We start from the raw sequence: 25,538 nt of genomic DNA on the forward strand, positions 1-25,538 counted from the left end.
TGCACTCTCTCTATGGCAAGTATACCCTTTCTTAGTTAAGGAGACCAAAACTGCACACAATACTCCAGGTGTGGTCTCACCAAGGTCCTGTATAACTGCAGTAAGACATCCTTGCTCCTATACTCAAATCCTCTTGCAATGAAGGCCAACATACCTTGTAGATCCAGGATACCAGACATCATGCATTTTGCATACATCACGTCTACCTCTTGATCTTGCCATTTCTATACTCCCAGCTATTGTGCTAGTCACAAGTACTCACTCTAGAATTAATTTTTAAAAAACTTATGTATTTGTTCTGGCATTGTAGATTCAGGTCCACTGTTTTTTTAGCACCAAACGGTCACTTTTTCAGTCAGCCCCTCTCTGCTAAAGTACCCTATAGCTGGCAAAGACAGGCTCCTAATCCACCTTCAACTTCAACTTGTAGCGACTTCTGTAACTGCTACATATTTAATTGAGTAACAAGGATGTTAGGAAGAAATGCCAGCATTTATCCACTCATCAATCCCATAAAGTATAGCACGTGCTTCTTGTAATTGCAGTACTTACTGTCTTATGCTATTTCTGTAATGCTTAAAGATCCTATTTATAAACACTCTTATTCAGAAGGTCTGCTTTATCCATCTCCCAAGACTTGGTGGTGCTGTTCTCAAAAGCTGAGCAGACCTGATGCCTCTTGCCCAACCAATCCTCCTGATACATTTCTCTGCACCCAACCGAAGAGTCACTGTATTGTACCTTCTTGCCGCTTCTGCCCAGAGAAAGTTCAGATTGTGGAGATTAGAGCTGCAACCCAGGAAGCAGCTTTGACTGCTAAAAAAGGGAGTAAGAGGAGCAAAGAAATAGAGCATATTAGCAGCTAACAAAAAGGAACCCAAAAGTCTTTTACAAACATAAATAGTAAAAAGGTAGTCAAAGGAAGGGTGGGACTGATTAGGGACAAAAAGATCTTCTTGTGGAGGGAGCGGGCATGGCTGAGGCACTAAATAAATACTTACGCATTGGTCTTCACTAAAGAAGATGCTGCCATTGTAGCAGTAAAGGAGGAGGTAGTAGCGATATTGGATAGGATAAAAATAGATAAAGAGGAGGTACTTAAAAGATTGGCAGTACTCAAAGTAGAAATATCATCCGGTCCAGATGGGATTCATTCGAGGATACTGAGGGAAGTAAGGATGGAAATTGCAGGGGCTCCAGCCACAACCTTCCAATCCTACTTAGATATGGGGACGGTGCCGGAGGATTGCAAATGTTACAGCCCTGTTCAAAAAAGGGAGGAGAGGGATAAACCCGGCAATTACAGGCCAGGCAGCCTAACATCAGTGGTAGGGAAACAGTTAAGAGACAACAATCCAGGACAAAATTAACTGGCACTTGGAAAAGTATGGGCTAATAAATGAAAGTCAGCACGGATATGTTAAAGGAAAATCGTGTTTGACTAACTTGATTGAATTCTTTGATGAAGTAACGAAGAGGGCTGATGAGGGTAGTGCGGTTGATGTTGTGTATATGGACTTTCAAAAAGCATTTGATAAAGTACCACATAAAATAGATTGGTTAGCAAAATTAAAATCCATGGGATTAAAGGGACAGTGGCAGCGTGGATACAAAATTGGCTAGGGGACAGAAAGCAGAGAGTACTGGTGAACAGTTGTTTTTCAAACTGGAGGGAAGTATTCAGTGGTGTTCCCCAGGGGTCACTATTACGACGACTGCTCTTTTTGATATATATTAATGACCTGGACTTGGGTATAGGAAGTATAATTTCAAAGTTTGCAGATGACACGAAACTCAAATGTAGCAAACAATGTGGAGGATAGCAACAGACTTCAGGAGGACATAGACAGACTGGTGAAATGGGCAGACACATGGCAGATGAAATTTAACACAGAGAAGTGTGAAGTGAGGCATTTTGGTAAGAAAAATGAGCAGGGGCAATATAAACTAAATGGTATAATTTTAAAAAGGGTGCAGGAACGGAGAGACCTGGGGGTGTATATACACAAATTAAGGTGGCAGGATAAGTAGAGAAGGCTATTAAAAAAGCATATGTGATCCTGGGCTTTATTAATAGAGGCATAGAGTACAAAAGCAAGGAGGTTATGCTAAACTTCTATAAAACACTGGTGAGGCCTCAGCTGGAGTAATGTGTTCAATTCTGTGCATCATACCTTAGGAAGGATGTCAAGGCCTTAGAGTGTGCTGAAGAGATTTACTAGAATGGTGCCAGGGATGAAGGACTTCAGTTATGTGGAGAGACTAGAGAAGCTGGAGTTGTTCTCCTTAGAGCAGAGAAGGTTAAGGGGAGATTTGATAGAGGTGTTCAAAATCATGAATAGTTTTGACTGAGTAAATAAGGAGAAACAGTTTCCAACGGCAGAAGGGTCAGTAACCAGAGGACACAGATTTAAGGTGATCAGCGAAAAAGCCAGAGGCGACATGAGGAAACATTTTTTTTCCGCAGCGAGTTGCAACGAACTGGAATGCACTGCCTGAAAGGGCGATGGAAGCAGATTCAATAGTAACTTTCAAAAGGGAATTGTATATATACTTGAAGGGAAAAAATTTACAGGGCTACAGGGAAAGAGCTGGGAAATGGGACTAAATGCATAGCTCTTTCAAAGAGCCGGCAAAGGCACGATGGGCCGAATGGCCCCCTCCTGCACTGCACCGATTTTGATACTATGAACTTCTTACTGTGCTTTTACGAAGAGAGCGACATAGTAGTAAGTGCTTTGAAGCATTCAACACCACTTCCCAGACCTCTGCCTGGAATGTGGCAATACCACTTTCTGGGAGCAGAACAGGGTGTCCACAAACTGGCACTGAACCAGGAGCAGATCTTAGTTGTTTGAAACACATTCTGCACTTATACTGCATTTGCCAACACAGTCAGCAAATGCACTATACGCATACTAAGCGCTTTAAGCAACAGAGACTGGGAAACTAGTTTTCAACTTGTTGAAAATTTCAAGATGGGGATATGTTAAGATTGGAAGGCAGCTTATACCTCTTCTCCTGCACATGGACCCCCCAAAATAGTTTCAGACTGCAACACCCACCCCTAAACAATGCCAGTTCTCAGGTCATACCCACTCAATGCTCCTGGTTTCCTAAATCCACCCAAATCCTATGACCCTCCTCCACACCCCCAGCAATGGCCCCGCATCCTGTGGACTCAGACTCAAACTTGTGTCAAGCTTTAAAAAAAAAGTATAAACAAAGGAACTTTTAGGAACATGTGTTCAAACCAAAATGCTTGCAGCCTTTTAACTGTGCTCTGCAGGAATTGGGCCAGTGTTTAACAATTAGCATTGAAGGTACACTCAGCTACATGTTAGTACTTTACTGGGTATAAAGTTCCTTATGTAACAGCACATCCTCTGACTTATTTGAGATTTGCACATATATTAAAAATCTTACATCTACACACATTTCCTGCCTACAAAATTTTACTTCTGGTTGTCATGTTTTTGTCACACTTCTGTGTCAACTTTTTCCATGAAAAATTCCCACATCCACATTTATAATGGAAACTACCCATGTAAACTTGTCACACTGTAATTACACCCTCTCACCACTGGTGACAATGTAGTGCCTCAGTTTTACATCGCCCGGGTCCTTAACCTGCATCGCAAAGTAAAATCCTGCACTCCAACCAACTCGACTATTCAGCTTCCCAAACTGCCGTAGGTTTTGCTATTTAATTATAAATATCAAATCAAACAAAGTATTATATAAAAATAAGGACAGAGTGTATGACTTTAAAATGGGGACTAAATTATTCTACATGCTTCAATTCAGTCCAATTATCCCAAAACTGCCAATCCTACTTCACCTGAAGACTGCAATCGGTCTTCCCTCCCCATTTTGGAATGCCATGGTCGTTGGGGTACGGTACCATAATGTTGTTACTGGACTAGTAATCCAGAGGCCTGGACTAATAATCCAGAGTCATGAGTTCAAATCCCACCAGGGAATTTAAATTCAATTAATTAAATAAAATCTGGAATAAAAAAAACTAGTATCAGTAATGGTGGCCATGAAACTACCAGATTGTCGTAAAAACCCATCTGGTTCACTAATGTCCTTTAGGGAAGGAAACCTGCCGTCCTTACCCGGTCTGGCCTATATGTGACACCAAACCCACAGCAATGTGGTTGATTCTGAATCGCCCTCTGAAATGGCCTAACAAGCCACTCAGTTGTACAATCTCGCTTTAAAAAGTCATAAGAATAAAACTGGACGGACCACCCGGCATCGGACCACTAAACACCGGACACGACAAAGGCAAACCAAGCCCCGTCGACCCTGCAAAGTCCACCTCACTAACATCTGGGGACTTGTGCCACAATTGGGAAAGCTGTCCCACAGACTAGTCAAGCAACAGCCTGACACAGCCATACTCTCAGAATCATACCTTTTAGCCAACGTCCCAAACTCTTCCATCACCGTCCCTGGGTATGTCCTGTCCCACCAGGAGGACAGGCTCACCAGAGGTGGCAGTACAGAGATTAGTCCTCCTCCATGTTGAGCACCACTTGGAGGAAGCACTGAGGGCAGCATGGGCACAAAATGCACTCTGGGTGGGGGACTTCAATGTCCATCACCAAGAATGGCACGGTAGCACCATTGCTGGCCGAGTTCTGAAGGACATAGCTGCCAGACTGGGCCTGCGGCAGGTGGTGAGCGAACCAACGAGGGAAAAACCTACTTGACCTCGTCCTCACCAATCTACCTGTCGCAGATGCATCTGTCCATGACAGTATTGGTAGGAGTGACCACCACACAGTCCTTATGGAGACGAGGTCCCGTCTTCGCACCGAGGACACCATTCAACGTGTTGTGTGACACTATCACCGTGCTAAATGGGACAGATTCAGAACAGATCGAGCAGGTCAAAACTGGGCATCCATGAGGCACTGTGGGCCATCAGCAGCAGCAGAATTGTATTCCAGCACAATCTGTAACCTCATGGCCCGGCATATTCCTCACTCTACCATTACCAACAAGCCAGGGGAACAACCCTGGTTCAATGAGGAGTGTGGAAGAGCATGCCAGGAGCAGCACCAGGCGTACCTAAAAATGAGGTGCCAACCTGATGAAGCTACAACTCAGGACGACAAGCATGCTAAACAGTGGAAGCAGCATGCTATAGACAGAGCTAAGCAATTCCACAACCAACAGATCAGATCAAAGCTCTGCAGTCCTGCCACATTCAGTCGTAAATGGTGGTGGACAATTAAACAACTAACAGGAGGAGGAGGCTCTGTAAACATCCCCATCCTGAAATGATGGCAGAGTCCAGCACGTGAGTGCAAAAGACAAGGCTGGAGCGTTTGCAACCATCTTCAGCCAGAAGTGCAGAGTGGATGATCCATCTCGGCCTCCTCCCGATACCCCCATCATCACAGTAGCCAGTCTTCAGTCAATTCGATTCACTCCACATGATATCAAGAAACGGCTGAGTGCACTGGATACAGCAAAAGCTATGGGCCCCGACAACATCCCGGCTGTAGTGCTGAAGACTTGTGCTCCAGAACTAGCCGTGCCTCTAGCCAAACTGTTCTAGTACAGCTACAACTGGCATCTACCCGACAATGTGGAAAATTGCCCAGATATGTCGTGTCCACAAAAAACAGGACAAATCCAATCCGGCCAGTTACCGCCCCATCAGTCTACTCTCAATCATCAAAGTGATGGAAGATGTCATCGACAGTGCTATCAAGCGGCACTTACTCACCAATAACCTGCTCACCGATGCTCAGTTTGGGTTCCGCCAGGACCACTCGGCTCCAGACCACATTACAGCCTTGGTCCAAACATGGACAAAAGTGCTGAATTCCAGAGGTGAGGTGAGAGTGACTGCCCTTGACATCAAGGCAGCATTTGACCGAGTGTGGCACCAAGAAGCCCTAGTAAAATTGAAGTCAACGGGAATCAGGGGGAAAACTCTCCAGTGGCTGGAGTCATACCTAGCACAAAGGAAGATGGCAGTGGTTGTTGGTGGCCAATCATCTCAGCCCCAGGACACTGCTGTAGGAGTTCCTCAGGGCAGTGTCCTCGGCCCAACCATCTTCAGTTGCTTCTTCAATGACCTTCCCATCATGAGGTCAGAAATGGGGATATTTGCTGATGATCGCAGTGTTCAGTTCCATTCGCAACCCCTCAGATAATGAAGCAGTCCGTGCCCGCATGCAGCAAGACCTGGACAACATCCAGGCTTGGGCTGATAAGTGGCAAGTAACATTCATGCCAGACAAGTGCCAGGCAATGACCATCTCCAAAGAGAGTGTCTAACCACCTCCCCCTGACATTCAATGTCGTTACCATCACCAAATCCCCCACCATCAACATCCTGGGGGTCACCAGCCACATAAATACTGTGGCTACAAATGCAGGTCAGAGGCTGGGTATTCTGCAGCGAGTGACTCACCTCCTGACTCCCCAAAGCCTTTCCACCATCTACAAGGCACAAGTCAGGAGTGTGATGGAATACTCTCCACTTGCCTGGATGAGTGCAGCTCCAACAACACAAGAAGCTCGACATCATCCAGGACAAAGTAGCCCGCTTGATTGGCACCCCGTCCACCACCCTAAACATTCACTCCCTTCACCACCGGCGCACTGTGGCTGCAGTGTGTACCATCCACAGGATGCACTGCAGCAACTCGCCAAGGCTACTTCGACAGCACCTCCCAAACCCGCGACCTCTACCACCTAGAAGGACAAGAGCAGCAGGCACATGGGAAGAACACCACATGCAAATTCCCCTCCAAGTCACACATCATCCCGACTTGGAAATGTATCGCGTTCTTTCATCGTCGCTGGGTCAAAATTCTGGAACTCCCTACCTAACAGCACTGTGGGAGAACCTTCACCACACGGACCCCAGCAGTTCAAGAAGGCAGCTCACCACTACCTTCTCAAGGGCAATTAGGGATGGGCATTAAATGCTGGCCTTGCCAGCGACGCCCACATCCCATGAATGAATAATTTTCAAAAATACTAGTGTATAAAAGCTGCACGTCTATCACACTTTGGAAGTCATATCTTTCCATATGCAAATTTATGATCAGATCAAATTTCAGAAACAAGTCACAACCGACCAGATGGGGAACATACCAAAACTAATTAGCGAGTAAAAACCAGAATCAAAAAAGGGCAAACAGCTGCCATACAAAAAAAATCAAATCACAAAATATTTTTGAAAATTCTTTCTGCTACTATCTTGCTTTTTCCACTAAACTGAATGGTTACTACTAGAAATAAAGTTGGAGCAGAATAAAGACAATCAAAATTTACAAGAAAATGATCAAACATAATATTTTGTGTGTTATGTTTTTATGTTTGGATATTTTGCTGCTATAAACGAGTCTTTGTATCCTATGAATCGGTGTACCATGACACAAGGACAATGTGCATTTATATAGCGCCTTTAACGTAGTAAAACGTCCCAAGGCGCTTTGCAGAACATCAGACAAAATTTGACACCGAGCCACAAAGATATATTAGGACAGGTGACCAAAAGCTTGGTCAAAGAAGAGCGGCTTAAAGGAGGAGAGGTAGAGAGCTGGAGAAGTTTAGGTAAGAATTCCAGAGCTTAGGGCCTAAGCAACTGAAGGCACAGCTGTCAATGATGGAGCAAAGGAAACCGGGGATACACTAGAGGCCAGAATTGGAGAAGGGCAGAGAACTTGGAAAGTTGTAGGGATGGAAGAGGTTACAGAGATAGGACGGGGCGAAGCTACCAAATATCCGATAATGTAGTGATCTCAGGAGTTCTACAGAAACCGTTGTATTCTGTAAGCTAGATACAGTAACATCACAAGCCCTCATGATCTCCTGGTCTTTGGAAAATGGTAGAACAAACACCTTCAGAAAGTGGCTTTAATTATAAACTACAAAACAGATATGCAGTAGCAAAGATAATACAGTAATTTGCACTTTTTTTTCCAAACAGAACTTTTAACTTACTCCCTCAACTGATTAAAAAAGTACACTTCACTTTACTATCTTCACTGATACTAAACATTATGTCTGCTCATGGTGTCACAAACTGGATAGCCAGGTGGTGAAGGATAGAATATCACAGCCTGGTGTTCAGTAGATTCCAAATGATTCACAGAGATCCACCCAGTCACTCCCTTGATAAGTTCTCAAATGAATACAAGAGAATCCCCAATTGACATGCACCACCTGATTACAATTAACACAAATTGATATGGATACAATTTATAATAGGGTTTTGTTAAATCATGGCCGTACCCGACCTCATCATTGCAAACACCTCCAGCCCTCATTTCTGTCCCAAACACTCCGCTGACTCATAACCCTACGCCTCACCATCACTGGCAGGTCCTTCAACCGCCTAGGTCCTCCTCTCAGTAATTCAATGCCTAAACCTCTCCTTCCTCCTGTAAATGCCTCCTTAAAACAAATGCCTCCAATAAAGCCTTTGGTTATGCCCCTTAATCCCTCCTCTCCTGGCTGGGCATTGATTTTTCATATGCCTTCTGTGAAGCACCTTGGGACATGTTTTTAAAAAACAATCTTGTTATTGGATCCACATAGTTTCCAGCAGCTATCTTGCCTGGGAGCAAGCTCTTGGGATAGACCTCCAGTTGATTTTAAAGTTTGACCAGGGACAAAGGAAATCAAAAATGCATCTCAGAAAATAAAGCTGCCAAACATATTTGAAGACACAAAGAATGTCTGAAGAATCCATCCAATAGTTAAAACAAAAATCTATTTATCATCTAGTTGCAAATGCCTTTAGTCTTTATAGATCATCCATAGAACAAAGCAAATCACTGTGCCAAATGATTGAAGATCATTTACTCTTCAGCAAACTGGGTGGCACAGTGATTTATACACTGGCCTTCACCTCTGGGATCTGCATTTAAATCCAGCACAAACTGACAGCAGACAGAGGATACTTTCATCCTAACTATAAAGATTCAATGCAAATTGAGTTTAAGCAGTCTCAATCCAGTACCTAGTAGGCATGGGCCTATAGCACCAAATGTTCCCTAAATGCTAATCTCACTAACTTGGAGAGGTTGCAGGATGGCTCATTTAGGAAATAAAAAAACTGCTTGGTGCAGTTGGAGGTACTCTTAAGGTTGAGGTGGAGGCTGAAGCACATTGTTGGAGTAGAGCAAAGGGACCTTTATTCTGCATCTGGCTGTGCTATACTTGGCCTGGGAGTACGTGAGGCAGACAGTGGATATCTGGAACAGGAAGAGTTCCATTTCCCAGGACTAACTTCTCTCACCTTGATAAGCACGAAATTTGATTAAAAATACAAACAACTAAATCTTAACAGAACTTGCAAATGAAATATATTTGTTTAGAAAGAATGTCCTATCTACTCAATACAAAAGCTACGGATTTCATCTGCAGTAGTTTGTGTATTTCAAGCTGACTACTGACTGTGGCAGTAACTAAAATTTAAAATAACTACCAGTTTCCTATATGCAGATAGCAAAAAAAGATGTACAATTATGATTAGGAGACCAAAATTCCCTATTCATCACAACCATTCCCCTATATTACATGCAGAGATTTAAATAACAATGTATTTACTTAAATCACTTGATAAATAAGTTAACAGTATTCATTTTCCACAACACTTCACTGTTGCCAGAAGGTGATCAAACATTTTTCTCAATTCTTTCTGGAGATATCACATTCCCTGCTTCCACACCCCAGGACGCCCAACTCCCTTCCAGTATAACCTGTCTTATAAGCAACGCCACAGGAGGTTTGCTAATTATAAAAGTTCCTTTAATCTCTGCTGTGACAAAGATCACAAAGTAACCTTGTAGAAATCCACAATGTCATACCTTGGCTGAAAAAAAATCCATTTAGATATGTATCCAGTGGGTCCATCTCCAGCTGACTTGTCATTGTAGGGAGCAGAGATCATTATTTCTGCTCTGATTTGCATATTGCAGTGCTCAAAGTGCCATTCAAAGTTGGTTAGGACTTAATTTAGCAAGAACTGCAGAGTAGGAACAAAAGGAATCTCTTCTTCAGGGAGCCCAAAACTAGATAACCAAGCTGTTCATAGTACTCATTTGAATCCTTTCTGGCGTTATAAAATGAAGTTGACAAAGGGAAAAAAATGTTAGAGAACTAAGCTAAACCTGGATAAGCTAATATAACTCTGGAAATAATTAACTGAAATGGCTTTGAGATTGGTGTTTACAGGTACATTTACACTACAACTGTAGTGTTGGTGCAAAGTGGTTTTGCTTAACATCAACACTGCAGTAATAGTGTAAATGCAGTCTGAATTAAGATTCAGCACCAGGCCTGACACCACAGAGTGAAACTGCAGGAGGAAGTTTCACTCGCGCTGCAGTCGGTTCAGGCCTTGACACCCGATTTACACTCCACAGCTTTAGCATCACACCAATGTCAAACTTGTGTCATTGCATTATAAGTGATAATGTGACTCTAACAGATCTATCTGACTTACAGGTCTATTAGTCCCAACCCCCTCAGTCATTTCCTGGAGCGGACAAAGTACCATTGAAAGGATTTTGATCCACAAATGGATCAAGAATGAATAACCATCATTATTCAGGCGTTCACCACATATTTCATGTGCTCAATGCCCAGGACTGCTACCACAAGCATGCCCCACACTTCCTATGAAACAAAACACAACCTTACACAAGTTACCTTCACCCAAGCTGTAGCACAGCAAGAAGAATGAAAAATACTGGCATTTATAGTGCTTTTCATGACCTCAGGACAGCAAAGCACTTCACAGCCAATTAAATACTTTTGAAGTGAAGTTACTGTTAAAAATGTAGCGACATGCAGCAGCCAATTTGGACACAGCATGAGATAATGACCACATAATCTGTTTTAGTGGTGTTGGTTGAGGAATAAATGTTGGCCAGGATACTTGGCAGAACTCTGCTGCTCTATAATGCCATGGGACATTTTACTTCTAACCGAGAAGGTAGGCGGTGCTTCGGTTCAATATCTGCTCTGAAAGGGAGCACCTCCGACAATACAGCACTACACTGAAGTGCCAGTTTAGATTACTGTGCCCAAGAGTCCTAGCACTGAGCCATGGCTGACAGAAGAAAACCTGGGAAAAGCTTGTAACAGCAGGAAACTGCCGGCCATAGAGCTGTCAATCAAAAAGACATCAAAAAGGACTCATTCCAATGGCCTCAGAGCCTGTTTCAAGCCCTTGATTTGTTCCCAGGGCAAAGTCAAGCTATGTGTCAGATAATCAAGGCCCCTTGTTGAGATAGCCATTACAGCTGGTGGCTCTGGACTGGCTTGGGACAACAGTGCTGTAAATCTGGGAAGATCAGCGCCTCATTGATCGATATTCATTACTTCCATCACCTGGGTGAATTTTGAGTCTTCTTGCACTTGCTAAAACTTCCATTCAACCTGTCTGGTCCACATCTATATATTTCCTCCCACGTAATTGACAACATGAGAGAAAAAAGAAACTTACAGGCACTCTATTTACATAGTAATGGACCAGGGAAAAAAGTATTATAACTGGCCAACCTCCGTTCAATCACAACAGTAACCAAATTTTAAATCACTTGTCAACTACAAAATCCCATTATGCAATATTAAAACTTCCTTTAATGATTTGAAATAAGGCAGATCCATGATCCTTCATAATCATTTCTCAAAGCAATGCTGAGAAGCTTACTGCCAGTTGGACAATATCCCTAACCCAAGTAATAACCCTTATTGATTTTACCCAATGAACCTTTGGGAAAGGAGTTAATTATTCCAGAATGGGCACTGCTTTATAAGTTGATGCGCTCTAGCCTAGTGTAAAAGATTTTTTTGCTTAACCTTCTTATTGTGGATGATAAATCATATTGTTAAGATCCTCCGTTGCAATAGTGATCTGTTCAACTGCATTTCTTAAAGTACCAATTACCCATAGGGAGATCCCATTCTAAATATTTAAATACACCCTATATTAGCATGTACAACCCACAATTTTAAGTGGACCTGTATACATCCATAATAGCAAATGTGGCGCTGAACATAAGAAATAGGAGCAGGAATAGGCCATACGGCCCCTCAAGCCTGCTCCGCCATTCAATCAGATCATGGCTGATCTTCGACCTCAACTCCACTTTCCCGCCCGATCCCATATCACTTGTTCATTAAATAGCACAATAATTTTGAATGAGATCTACTCTAATGGAGTACGTTTCTCCTCTTTCAAAATTCTTCCTCTGATAATATGAAAATTGGTCGCCAGAGTAATGTCCTCCTCAAAGTTCTAACAGCATCTGAGTGTAAAAAATTCATCAAACACTATTGTCAAATAGTCAAAAATTATTGGGGGTGGGGCAGGAGGAGGAAAGGTTTTCAGTCTTAGTTCAGTGGTAACACAATGCTGAGTCAGAAGGTTGTGGGTTCAAGTCCCACTCCAGAGACTTGAGCATATAGTCTCGGCTGACACTTCAGTGCAGTTCTGAGGGAGCACTGCACTGTCAGAGGTATGTTTTTCAGGTGAGACATTAAACATAAAAGGCGTAAAAGATCCCATGGCTCTATTCGAAGAGCAAGGGAGTTCTCCCTGGTGTCTGGCCAATGTTTATCCCTCAACCAACATCACTGGAAACATATGATCTCGTCATCACCTCATTGCTGTTACATCGAGTCTACAGCACAGAAATAGGTCATTTGGCCCAAGTGGTCTATGCTGGTGTTTATGCTCCACACAAGCCTCCTCTCGACTTCATCTAACCCTATACGCATACCCTTCTATTCCTTTCTCCCTCGTGTGCTTATGTAGCTTCCCCTTAAATGCATCTATGCTGTTCGCCTCAACTACTCCTTGTGGCAGTGCGTTCCACATTCTTACCACTCTTTGGGTAAAGAAGTATTTCTTGAATTCCCTATTGGATTTATTAATTACTATCTCATATTTAGAACCTCTAGTTTTGGACTTCCCTCACAAGTAGAAATATTTTCTCTACGTCTACCCCATCATACACTTCATAATTTTAAAGGCCTCTGTCACTCATTAGCCTTCTCTTTTCTAGAGAAAAGAGCCCCATCCTATTCAGCCTTTCCTGATAAGTATATCCTCTCAGTTCCAGTATCATCCTTGTGAATCTTTTTTACACTTTCTCCAGTACCTCTATATCCTTTCTTTAATAGGGAGATCAGAACTGTGCACAGTACTCCAAGTGTGGTCTAATCAAGGTTCTATACAAGTTTAACATAACTTCTCTGCTTTTCAATTCTATCCCTCTAGAAATGAACCCCAGTGATAGGTTAATATGGCCATAAAAAAAGCAAACCAGAGTCGCTACTTTTAGTGATGTGTATCTGTACCCCTAGATCCCTTTGCTCCTCTACCCTATTTAGACTCTTATCCAAGCATTATGTGGCCTCCTTATTCTTCCTATCAAAATGCACCACCTAGAGGATTGTGAATCTTTGTAATTCTCTACCCCAGAGGGCTGTGGATGCTCAGTCGTTGAGTATATTCAAGATTGAGATCGCTAGATTTTTGGACACTAAAGGAATCAAGGGTTATGGGGATAGGGCGGGAAAGTAGAGTTGAAGTCGAAGATCAGCCATGATTTTATTGAATGGCGGAGCAGGCTTGAGGGGCCGTATGGCCTACTCCTGCTCCTTTTTCTTATGTTCTATAATTTATCTATATTGAAATTTATTTGCCAATTACATGCCCATTCTGCAAGTTTATTAATGTCTTCTTTTATTTTGTTGTATTCCTCCTCAGTATTAACTATACCCCCACAATTTGGTGTCATTCACAAATTTTGAAATTGTACTTCCGATTCAGAGTCAAAATCGTTTATGCTGTGTGCAGATTGGATGCTGTGTTTCCTACATTACAATAGTAACTACACTTCAAAAAGTACTTCATTGGCTGTAAAGCACTTTGGGACATCCTCTGGTGAAAGGAGCTATGTCAATGCACATTATTTCAACTCTACATTCTTTCCCTTGCACCTAAAAAAAAAACTATCAGTATTGCCAAGGACTACATACCACCCCCTGAAGCAGTCAAATGACTGACAATCTAACTATTTCATTAGAAGAGAGGTGCTCTTCGACAAGGCCACATATAAATCCAAGCTTACATACAGATGCAATCAAACTAGAGTGAAAGGAAAATATTTTAATTGGTTTACCAGCATTCTGGGGATAGCATGCATGAAACAAAGGAGAAAATAAAGTTTTTGGCTAGTGCCAACCCATCCCTTCAAAATAAATCAATCTCCCACTTCAATCCATTGTTTCTTTATTTCAGGAGCCCTGAACGCTAAGGTTACATACATTGCCCAAAGGACTGAAAGGTGGAGTTACAACCAAGTATGGAGAATTGAAGACTACATAATACAGCACAGATTCTGTGAGAATAGCATCAGAAGCAACTGTGATGCCACACAAAGTGGATTAGCCTGCCACATCTCTTGGAACTGAACCCAGCACCAATCAGTGCCTTTAGATGGGGGAGGAGGGGAAGAAAAAATATTTGTCTGCCAAGATGCATTACATTCTACATCATACTTGACTATAGGAACTAACCAATTTTCCATTTGTAGATTAATAATTTTTTGTATTGCTTTACGATGCCTCTGGAAATGCAGCCTCCTTATGATAAAACAGATTTCTTAACTACCAATTGGAAGCAATCTTATGTTACTTTGCCTGATCATTACTTAAAGTGGTCACTAAGATTTTGGACTTTTTGGACACAATGACTATCCAGTCACATATCTAAACACAAAACAAACATCAGCAACTGCAGCCAATACAGAATCTGCCCTTGCCCTGATCTTGCGAATTTCAATTTCCACCCAACCTCACAGTTACAAGGTCCATCTCTGCCCTTCCTGGACTTCTCCAACTCTAATCTAATCTTTCTAGAGACATCTATTACAAGCGCACTCCTACAACTACGTGGATTATACTTCTTATCACCCTACTTCCTGTCAGGACTTAATTCCTGTCTCCCAGTTTCTCCATCTCAGATGCATTTGCTCTGATAACTCCACCTTCCACACCAGAATTTCTGAAATGTCCTTTTCCCTCAGCCAAAGATTCCCTTCCGCCATGGTGAATAGTACATTCTATCGCCTCGATCCTATTTTCCATGCTTCTGCATTTTTCCCCATTTCCCTCACATTAATAGGGCCCCCTCTGTCCTCACCTTTTGCCCCACTAGCCTCCACATTCACCAGATCATCTTCCGCCATCCCAAGATAATCTTACCACCAAATACATCTTCCCTTCCTCTCTGATCTCTGGTTTCAAAGGGATTATTCCCTCCACAACACCCTGGTTCACTCTTCCACTCCTCAATCACCACCGTGTATGTCTTATTAACCATGACAAGATATGCCATAATCATCTGCATAAATCAAGTATTAATTTTAATGTAATTTAATATATTCTACATTTGCAAACTTAAATTAATTGACAGCATAAGCAGGCTCTCATGTGGTAACATACACATTATATGAATGATTATTGAAACTGCATCAGGTCTGTTCAGTTTTCTTTTACGCTACCAATTTCAGGACTCTTCAGATCAATTTAACTGTATAGGCATGTGAAAGTGATTTCGAAAGACTGGAGGAACATCTGGAAGTATGCTCATACTTCGATTGAAATTTAATGAGCAGTAACTCAAAAGATGAAACCTTGAAGGTGTGGAAACGAGAGGTAGAAGTAGTTAATGTGTTCTGGCATTCTCCAATACTCAAAACTATTTAGGAAGGAAGTCATAGAAACCATAGAACAAAATTACTGAAAGGCAAAAGGTGGAACAACACTCAAATTGTACTTCTCAGGAAGAAGAAATTAATCCAAAGGGTACAACAAATCAAAGTTACTCTAACAATACTCGCTTTTGTATTCAATTACTCAAATGGGCACTTTCTTGTCCGGTCAGACAAATGGGGTCCTATTTTACTTGGTAAAAGTCGCAACCATACCCAAAACCTTCTGTATTGTACATCATTGGAAACCTTGAAGATAGTGAGATTGGAATGACCTGTTTGCCTAAACTAAGAGTAGAGGCAATAGCCACAAAAATCAGGCCTGATGTGAAAGCAGTGGAGCAAAGGGTAAGAGGTAAGTTATTTAGGACTGAGATGGAGAGAAATGTCTTCACTCAGAGGGTTGTAAATCTTTGGAATTCTCTACCCCAGAGGGCAGTGGATGCTCAGTCCTCAAGTATATTCAAGGCTGAGTGTGATAGATTTTTGGACTCTAAGGGAATCAAGGGATTATGGGGATCGGGCAGGAAAGTGGAGCTGAGGTCGAAGATCAGCCATGATCTGATTGAATGGCGCAGTAGGCTCAAGGGGTCATATAGCCTACTCCTGCTCCTATTTGTTATGTTCTTAAAGTACCCTTACGTCAATACATGAGGCTTAAGTAAAATGCTATGTTAAGATGGGAATGGTAAGGTGCATTGCTTTACTTGAATAATGGAAAGGAGTGGAATGTAAAATATGGTAAAGCAGGTTAATTCTGTTGTAGTAGCGAGTTAAAAAAGTCAAGCAGCTTTTTGTTTAAAAAAACTAGGCAATACATATTCTTGGTTTCAGAGCTGAACTTTGAAAAGGATGAGTTGATCTCCCTTGGCATTGCACATGGAGAGTCAACATCAAGTGTAGTGTTCAGAAGAAGTGGGGTTAGAGGGGAGGGAATAATTGGACCAGAGCCTGCAGGCATAATTCAGTCCCCATTTTAAAGTCTTACATTCAATCCATATTTTTATATATTTGATTTTATATTAATTATACTCAAACAGCAAAACTTAAAGGAATTTGGGAAGCAGAGAAGTAGAGTTGGTTGGAACATAGGAGTTTCTCAGCAGTACAGGTTGAGGAGCTGGGAGATGCAAAATTATGGGGATACAGCATTGCCACTGAAAGCGTCAACATAGCATGATTCATTTACATGAGCACATTACAATTGTGGATGTAGAAATTTATAATGGAAAATTTGACAGACAAGAGGTAAGCTTTCGTTGACAGGAAATGCATGAATATGCAAGATTTTAAAATATATTTATTGATAGCAGTAGCATACATTGATATCCAAGTTTTAAAAATTGAAAATATAATTAACAAAGATATCCAACAGCGTATGGTAAGCGTATGGAACCCAACATGCTACAAGCAACATTACTTGTCACTCAAAACAAATCAGTTGCAATTGGAGGCACAGCACTGGCCAGAAATCCATTCATAAGATAGGTGGAGCTACATAACATGGCACACCCAAAAACGGGTTTTCAGTAACTACCCAACACAGTGGTTAGATACTTAGATTGCAACAAAAAAATACCATGCAGTTTGAACCAGGGAACGTGCAGGAAGTAGACATCAGAGGGTAATGCTATTTAATTGGAGCTCAGTTACAGAATATGGGAGCTCATTTCATTTTTAAAATCCAGGCAAATCTGCTTGATGCCCATCAGGATTCACATCAATTTGCAGAAGAATTTTACATATTAAGCAAAAGTGAGCTCCCACAATGACTTAATGCACTGCCCATTATGGAACTGAAACTTTCCAGGTTCAATTCCTGGTTTGTGCTATTATCTGATCTCAGCCAGGGCAGCATTAGGAAGTACTGTTGCTGGTCCCTCTGCCGAGCCCAGGGAGGGAAAGGGGAAGAAAAAAACAAAAGGTTCAATTCCCGATTGCTATTCAGTGACCCTCTGCTGAAAACAGCATGTGAGACGTTATACAAGGATCAGATCGAGCTTGGCGGTGATGTCTTTCATCTATGACCAGCCTGCCAATACACTGTTTAGTTTCACATGTGAACAATTACAAGGTGCCGCACAGTAGCTCGAGAAAACGCTTTCGAGAGAGGGAAGAAATGTGGAAGAATGAACAAACTTCTCTTCATATGAATAATGACACTATACTAAATTGGATCATAGCAATCTTTAACACCATGATAAAACCACACACAGCTCTATATCTCTTTAATGCCAAACACTTCTGTAAATTAAAAAAATATTTAAAATAAAATCCTAACCAACACCAATGACGCAATGTACATAATGTCCCCAACGTCAAGAGAGGGATTTACAAACTGTGATTCTAAGCAGTGGCACAAATTAAATCTGGGTAAGGGGTCACATCAGGACACCAAAATATCAGGGATGTGAATAGAACACGTGGATTCTGGTTACAATGTTTACAAGTAACTGAAAATAAATTGACGCGGAGTTATTGTTTGTACTCAACAGCAGATTGCAAAGTGATTACATTACATTTGTAATACCGGTGCTAAAATATTAACTTTTCTCAAGTTAACTAGAAAAAAATATGCAGGACAAAAAAAAAATCATCGACGAAAAACAATTTTTTATTCATAAGTTTAATATTCGTGATTTAAAAATCTTAAATTATGCAAATTCATACAATTCAGATGCAATAGAAAAATGGTAATTTTTGTAAATATATATTTTTCTCATTACTAAATTCGCTAAAAATATTTAGTTTTGCATTCGCCCGTTGGTGACCTAGCTCCGATTGCCACCACCCCCCCCCCCCCTACTTCCTCCTCCTTTTCTGTTCTCGCTCTCCAGTAAAGTGCGAGCCAAAGCGCTAAATTTAAAATCCCTCAGCAACAATAACATTTTTTTTTCCCAAAAAAAAAAGGACTCTAGAGCGCCATACCTTGGATTAAAGAGCCGCGCGGCGAGCTGAGCGGGGCCCGCCAGGCTTACAAAGGAGGCTCTCCGCCCGCAGCAGCAGCAAGCAGCAGCAGCCGGCACCGACTCGCACACAAAGCAACGATAGAGGCTTCATGTGACTGCAGCGAAATGGATTCTGGGTTCAGTCCTCATTTCAATCGCTGTGGGGTTTTTATTTTTTTTAAAAAATCCATTTTTAAAAATAAAAATAAAACTCAAAAGAACCTGTTTAACCGGCTCCCCGCGCGCCGAAACCTCCCAAGCCGGGAACGGGGCTGAAATTTCTCCCTTTAAACCTGGATTCCGGTCCGACCCAAGTCATCTTTCTCTCCCTCTCTCTCCCTCCCCCTCTCTCTCTCTCTCCAGCTCCACCGATACAAAAGGGAAATGCCGGGCTTTCAAATCTCCTTTATTTTTTGTTTTCCCCCTTACCATTTCCGTACTTTTTCGATAGCTGCCATAACCCGTTTGATGTCATCCTTCGCCCTGCTCCTGGTCTCGGCCCGCACCGACCTGCCAGACATGCTGAAATGTTGAGAGCAGAGACCCCCGGAGAACCGCCGGCACAAAGCGAACAAAAAAAAAACCTCTCCCCGCTCGAGCCCAGCAGCGCGCCTGCGCCTGCGCACTCGCCAGCGCGCGCGCGCACACTGCCCTCTTTGTCAAAGACCGAGGAAGGGGAGCCGCGTGAACAAAGGCAGCACCTCTCGCGAGATCTCATCGCTACACTCCTTGGCCAAAACATTTGGTCCATCGCCCACACACACAAAAAAAAACTTTTTTGAAACTTTCCCCCCCCCCACCCCCCGCACACTGTTCTGCGCTGCACAACGCCGGGTTTTATTAAAATCAGAACCCGGTTGCTCTTTCTCGACACTTCAGTATTTCAAATTGTTCTTTGTAGCTTTTTTTTTTGGTAATAAAAATGACCCATTAGCGAGATTCACGTGCAGACCAATAGAATTTCTGAGGGCAAACAGCGACTTGTGTTGCAAACTCGTTTTAAGTTATGGAACTAGGATTTATAAATATGTAAAGAGGAACACGTTAAGAGCTTAGAGCATTGGAAATTTACGGGACCCGGTCCTTACCGACGCTGCCGGAGTTTGCAGGGTCAGTTGGAGGACATCTAATTTGCACCGGGCAGGCGGGTGGAGGTGTCTGCCCCGCGCAGCCAGAAAATCTAGCACCAGCCCATCATGCCAACCTCTCCCCCCAAGACTCTAGCCATGGAGTATAAGATCATGTAAAAAAAACCTATATTATTTGCCTGGCCTGTCACATGGGGCCCAATTACAGCCATTTGGCGGCCAGTACACCTCATCTGACTGGCCATACCAACCTTCAGCACTACAATGGGTGCCGAAATATCCCTATAGAGCAAGTCTCCAGCTTGGCCCCTCCCCCGACAACATTTACCAGGTATGGGGTAGGCTGAGATTTCAGAAAATCCTACAAATGGCAGAGCACAAACACCTCGAAGGAAATTTGGAGTATACGTTTGTTTTCAGAAACCAATAACTCACTGGGGATAAATTATTTTTTGGCATCTGCATCTACATCTTCCTCTTTGAGATTTCACAGAAATATTTTGGGAACAGGAAAACGGTGAAACCTCTTAGCACACAGAAATCCAGAGTCGTAACACTTTTCCATTCAAAGAGATCAGTTTTTTTTCATTCATGGGGTGTGGGCGTCACTGGCAAGGCCAGCATTTATTGCCCATCCCTAATTGCCCTTGAGAAGCTGCTGTCCATGTGGTGAAGGTACTCGCACATTGGTTAGGTAGGGAGTTCCAGGATTTTGACCCAGGGACGATGAAAGAATGGCGATATATTTCCAAGTCAGGATGGTATGTGACTTGGAGGGGAACATGCAGGTGGTGGTGTTCCCATGCGCCTGCTGCTCTTGTCCTTCTGGGTGGTAGAGACCGCGGGTTTGGCAGGTGCTGTTGAAGAAGCCTTGGTGAGTCACTGCAGTCCATCTTGTAGATGGTACACACTGCAGCCAAGGTGTGCCAGTGGTGGAGGGAGTGAATGCTTAAGGTGGTGGATAAGGTGCCAATCAAGCGGGCTGCTTTGTCCTGGATGGTGTCGAGCTTCTTGAGTGTTGTTGGAGCTGTACTCATCCGGAAAAGTGGAGAGTATTCCATCACAATCCTGACTTGTGCCTTGTAGATGGTGGAAAGGCTTCGGGGAGTCAGGAGGTGAGTCACTCACTGCAGAATACCCAGCCTCTGACCTGCTCTTGTAGCCACAGTATTTATGTGGCTGTTCCAGTTAACTTTCTGGTCAATGGTGACCCCCAGGATGTTGATGGTGGCGGATTCGGCGATGGTAATGCCGTTGAATGTCAAAGGATGGTGGTTAGACTCTCTTTTGTTGGAGATGGTCCGTGCCTGGCACTTGTATGGCACGTATGTTACTTGCCACATCAGCCCAAGCCTGGATGTTGTCCAGGTCTTGCTGCACGCGGGCATGGACTGCTCCATTATCTGAGTAGTTGCGAATGGAACGGAACACTGTGCCCTCTTCAGCAAACATCCCCACTTCTGACCCAAATTCAATATCAGTGAATAGATTCATAATCAGAGGACCAAAAACATCTACAAGTCTAAGTGCTCCCCTGGACATGACAACTTCAAAATCTTATATTTTTGACCTATACAAAGAAAGCATTCTCTCAACTGAGTGAGACACTGCAAAAATAACTATACATCCCCTACTATTGCCAATGCATTTAAACCATTTAAAGATAACTCTCCAATCTGTATGGTTTTACCCCTCAATTCTATATGATAATGACCCAACTGTTATCTTTAATCTCTGGATCAACCCAGGTGTGAGAATAGAGAATAGTACTACCAACAAGGAATCCACATGATTTCAACTTTATGCCAGCCAAAGAAAGACCGATTATCAAATCAAAGGTAGAGTTTAATAAATGTGAAACAGGAATTTGAATAAAATAGTGGTCAAAAGGCTGTAGAAAGTAGTATCCACCTCAATTCATAGGTATCAAACAGGTTTCATGGAGGCTAGATTGTATCAGAGTAGAGGATGTATAGATATTTCTGCTGTGTCTCACTCAGTTGAGAGAATGCTTTCTTTGTATAGGTAAAAAATATAAGGCTTTGAAGTTGTCATGTTCAGGGGAGCACTTAGACTTGTAGACTGTATCAGTTTATAAAATAGGTAAAATTGTGTTCCAAAATCTCTCCCTAACTTGGGAATATCCCACAGGATATTGAATGATATTAGCATTCAATGAGTGTTTCCTACTTTATTTGATTTTGATGCTGCCCTTGATCATTCCTTGCAAGATAGTGAATTTACTGCATTAATTACTTTATGGGCAAGAAATGCTAAGACTGGAAACACTGTGAGATAATGGAAGTCTATGTTTAAGTTATACAAGCATAACTTTTACTAATATGTGTTCTCACCTTAGTGTTAGATGCACCTTCCTTCTTAAATTTTTTATACACTCTTGTTGTAAAACTGCCATTTAGTTGTCCATTTTTAAATTATTTGTGAGGGAATCTTCAAATGAATGGAATGAATGGGCCATTATAAGGCCCTTTGAAAGTAAGAATTTAAATGCATTATTATCCCTAAAACTTGTAAATATCAACTAGAGAGGAATCGCCTGCACTTCTTCAAGTGCACACCTCCAACTCTTACCTAAAGTATAACATTTTCAATAGAATATCTCTTTCTCTGTGCAACCAGAATCCCAAGGAATTGTTAAGAATAAGGAAGCCACATACTGCTTGGAAAATAAGAATCTAAATGGGGTACTGGAGCAGAGGGTTCTAGGGGTGCAGATACACAAATCATTAAAGTAGAGATGCAGGTTGATAAGGCCATAAAAAAAAGCAAAGCATTGGGGTTCATTTCTAGAGGGATAAAATTGAAAAGCAGGGCTGTTGTATGGAACATTGGTTAGACCACACCTGGAGAACTGTGAACAGTTTTGGTCTCCATATTATACAAAGGATATAGAGGCACTGGTGAAGGTACAGAAAAGATTTACTAGGATGATACCAGAAGTGAGAGGTTATACCTATCAGGAAAGATGGAACAGGCTGGTGCTCTTTTCTCTAGAAAAAAAAAGACTGAGGGGTGACCTAATAGAGGTCTTTAAGATCATGAAAGGGTTTGATAGGGTAGACATAGAGAAGATGCTTCCACTTGTGGGGAGACCAGAACTAGGGACCATAAATACAAGATAGTTACTAATAAGTCCAATCGGGAATTCAGGAGAAATCTCTTTGCCCAGAGAGTGATTAGAATGTGGAACTTGCTACCTCAAGGAGTAGTTGAGGCAAGTGGCACAAGATGCATTTAAGGGGAAGCTAGATAAACACATGAGGGGGAAAGGAATAGAAGGATATGTTGATGTGGTTAGATGAAAAAGGGTGGGAGGAGATTCATGTGGAGCATAAACACTGACATGGACCTGTTGGGCTGAATGACCTGTTTCTGTGCTGTACATTCTATGTCATTCTATGCAATTAACAAATCTTCAAAGTGGAAGATAATGTTGTTATCCTTCTCCAACTATATTGGGAAAATTCATTTTTTTTGGACAAAGATGTGTGTCAAGAACATGAGGTTGCTGTTCTTAAGCAAAACTAGAATACTTGGACAAGCTTGGAGGTTTCTGTCCTATAAACACCTTAGTCCTACATTGACTATTATGATATTCTGGCATAAATGAACAAATCTCCTGTGGCATTGTTAATCGTATATCAGAGGTACACTATTTTATAAGGAAAGGAGAATTATACCATGTAACATTCAATGCATTATTCTGCTGCTAATGTGGAACTCTTTTACTGGCTTACTCACCTCACCTCTGGAATTCAGCTTTTTTGTCCCTGTTTGGACCAAGGCTGTAATGAGGTCTGGAGCCGAGTGGTCCTGGCAGAACCCAAACTTAGCATCAGCGAGCAGGTTATTGGTAATTAAGTGCCGCTTGATAGCACTGTCGACAACATCTTCCATCACTTTGCTGATGATTGAGAGTAGACTGATGGGGCGGTAATTGGCCGGATTGGATTTGTCCTGCTTTTTGTGGACAGGACATACCTGGGCAATTTTCCACATTGTTGGGTAGATGCCACTGTTGTAGCTGTACTGGAACAGTTTGGCTAGAGGCGCGGCTAGTTCTGGAGCACAAGTCTTCAGCACTACAGCTGGGATGTTGAAAGGGCCCATAGCCTTTGTTATATCCAGTGCACACTGCCGTTTTTTGATATCACGTGGAGTGAATTGAAATGGCTGAAGACTGGCTTCTGTGATGGTGGAGATATCAGGAGGAGGCTGAGATGGATCATCCACTCGGCACTTCTGGCTGAAGATGGTTGCAAATGCCTTGTCTTTTGCACTGTATATCACTGTACTGCCATCTCTGGTGGGTCTGTCCTGCCGGTGGGACAGGACATACCCAGGTATGGTGATGGAAGAGTTTGGGACATTGGCTGAAAGGTATCATTCTGTGAGTACGGCTGTCAGGCTGTTGCTTGACTCGTCTATGGGACAGCTCTCCCAATTTTGGCACAAGTCCCCAGATGTTAGTGAGGAGGACTTTGCAGAGTCGACTGGGCTTGGTTTGCTTTTGTCGTGTTCGGTGCCTAGTGGTCCGTCTGGTTTTATCCTTATGACTTTTTTAAGCAAGATTGTACAACCGAGTGGCTTGCTCGACCATTTTAGAGAGCGATTAAGAATCAACCACATTGCTATGGGTCTGGAGTCACATATAGGGACGGCAGGTTTCCTTCCCTGAAGGACATTAGTGAACCAGATGGGATTTTACGACACTCCGGTAGTTTCATGGCCACCATTACTGATACTAGTTTTTTTTAATTCCAGATTTTATTTTATTAATTGAATTTAAATTCCCCAGCTGCCGTGGCGGGATTTGAATTCATGACTCCAGATTATTAATCCAGGCCTCTGGATTACTAGTCCAGTAACATAACCACTATGCTACTGTACCCAGAGTGTCCTTATGCAGCTCAGTGTCAAATTCTGTTTGATAACACTCCTGTGAAGCACCTTGGGACGTTTTAATATGTTAAAGGCACTATATAAATGCAAGTTGTTGTTGTTACTGTTGTTGTAACTGTCACAGCAGGCCACAGGATGTACAATGAACCCTTTTACTGTTGGGATGTGCACTAGAATTAATATAGGCTGCTCTATGTGTACTCCTGATTGCTCCAACTAACAATAAATACAACACTGACCGATCAGATGTCTCAGGCTGAGAACTACAAACCAAGTTTATTAAATAATATTAAACAGAAGCAAGAGCAAAAAACAGCACATCTAGTTAGACTGCAATGTTTCACTTAACTCAAAATAGTAAAATCTCTTTAGTCTCAATAGTTCTCTTTAGTAATTTTGGGGCATATATTGTGATGAAAATCTTTACATGAGACTGAACTCTGAATGACTGGCTTACTGGCTCCTGATACATATAATGGAATATTTTGAAAAGCAACAGAGCATAAACTGCTAGAAGCTGAAGAAAAATATTCCAGCAGTTCTGCTGCCTGAATGGTACTGCTGTATCCTGGGAAACTGGATATATTGGACAGGCACAACCTGCATTCAGCTAACAGTATCACAGCTCTGGGCAAAAATATCATGTCCAAGCCCAGGCTTTTGAGAGACTGAGGTTTTCAAATAAAACTTTTAATGAAGACATTAAAAACACAAACGACAATTCAATTGATAAGTTTAAATCATGTTATTATGAAATATGTAATTTAAATTTTTTAAAATGTCATTTAAAACCTTATTGTGGACAC

General features: G+C 42.1%; 1 protein-coding gene across 3 annotated transcripts in view; it reads right to left on the bottom strand.

Annotated features, from left to right (window-relative positions):
- The window catches only part of bcl7a (BAF chromatin remodeling complex subunit BCL7A), a 41,231-nt gene extending 21,893 nt beyond the window's left edge, over positions 1–19,338 (bottom strand). For 2 of the 3 annotated variants that reach the window (XM_068005792.1, XM_068005791.1), the window contains exon 1: positions 19,151–19,338. In XM_068005792.1, coding sequence (XP_067861893.1) covers positions 19,151–19,242 — 92 coding nt within the window. In that variant the 5' untranslated portion in view covers positions 19,243–19,338. The remainder of the gene's footprint in view (positions 1–19,150) is intronic. The other variant, XM_068005795.1, reaches the window with a different exon arrangement.
- Between the last annotated feature and the right edge of the window lie 6,200 nt (positions 19,339–25,538).

Source organism: Heptranchias perlo, chromosome 25 (assembly GCF_035084215.1).
Source record: "Heptranchias perlo isolate sHepPer1 chromosome 25, sHepPer1.hap1, whole genome shotgun sequence".
Taxonomy (NCBI): domain Eukaryota; kingdom Metazoa; phylum Chordata; class Chondrichthyes; order Hexanchiformes; family Hexanchidae; genus Heptranchias; species Heptranchias perlo.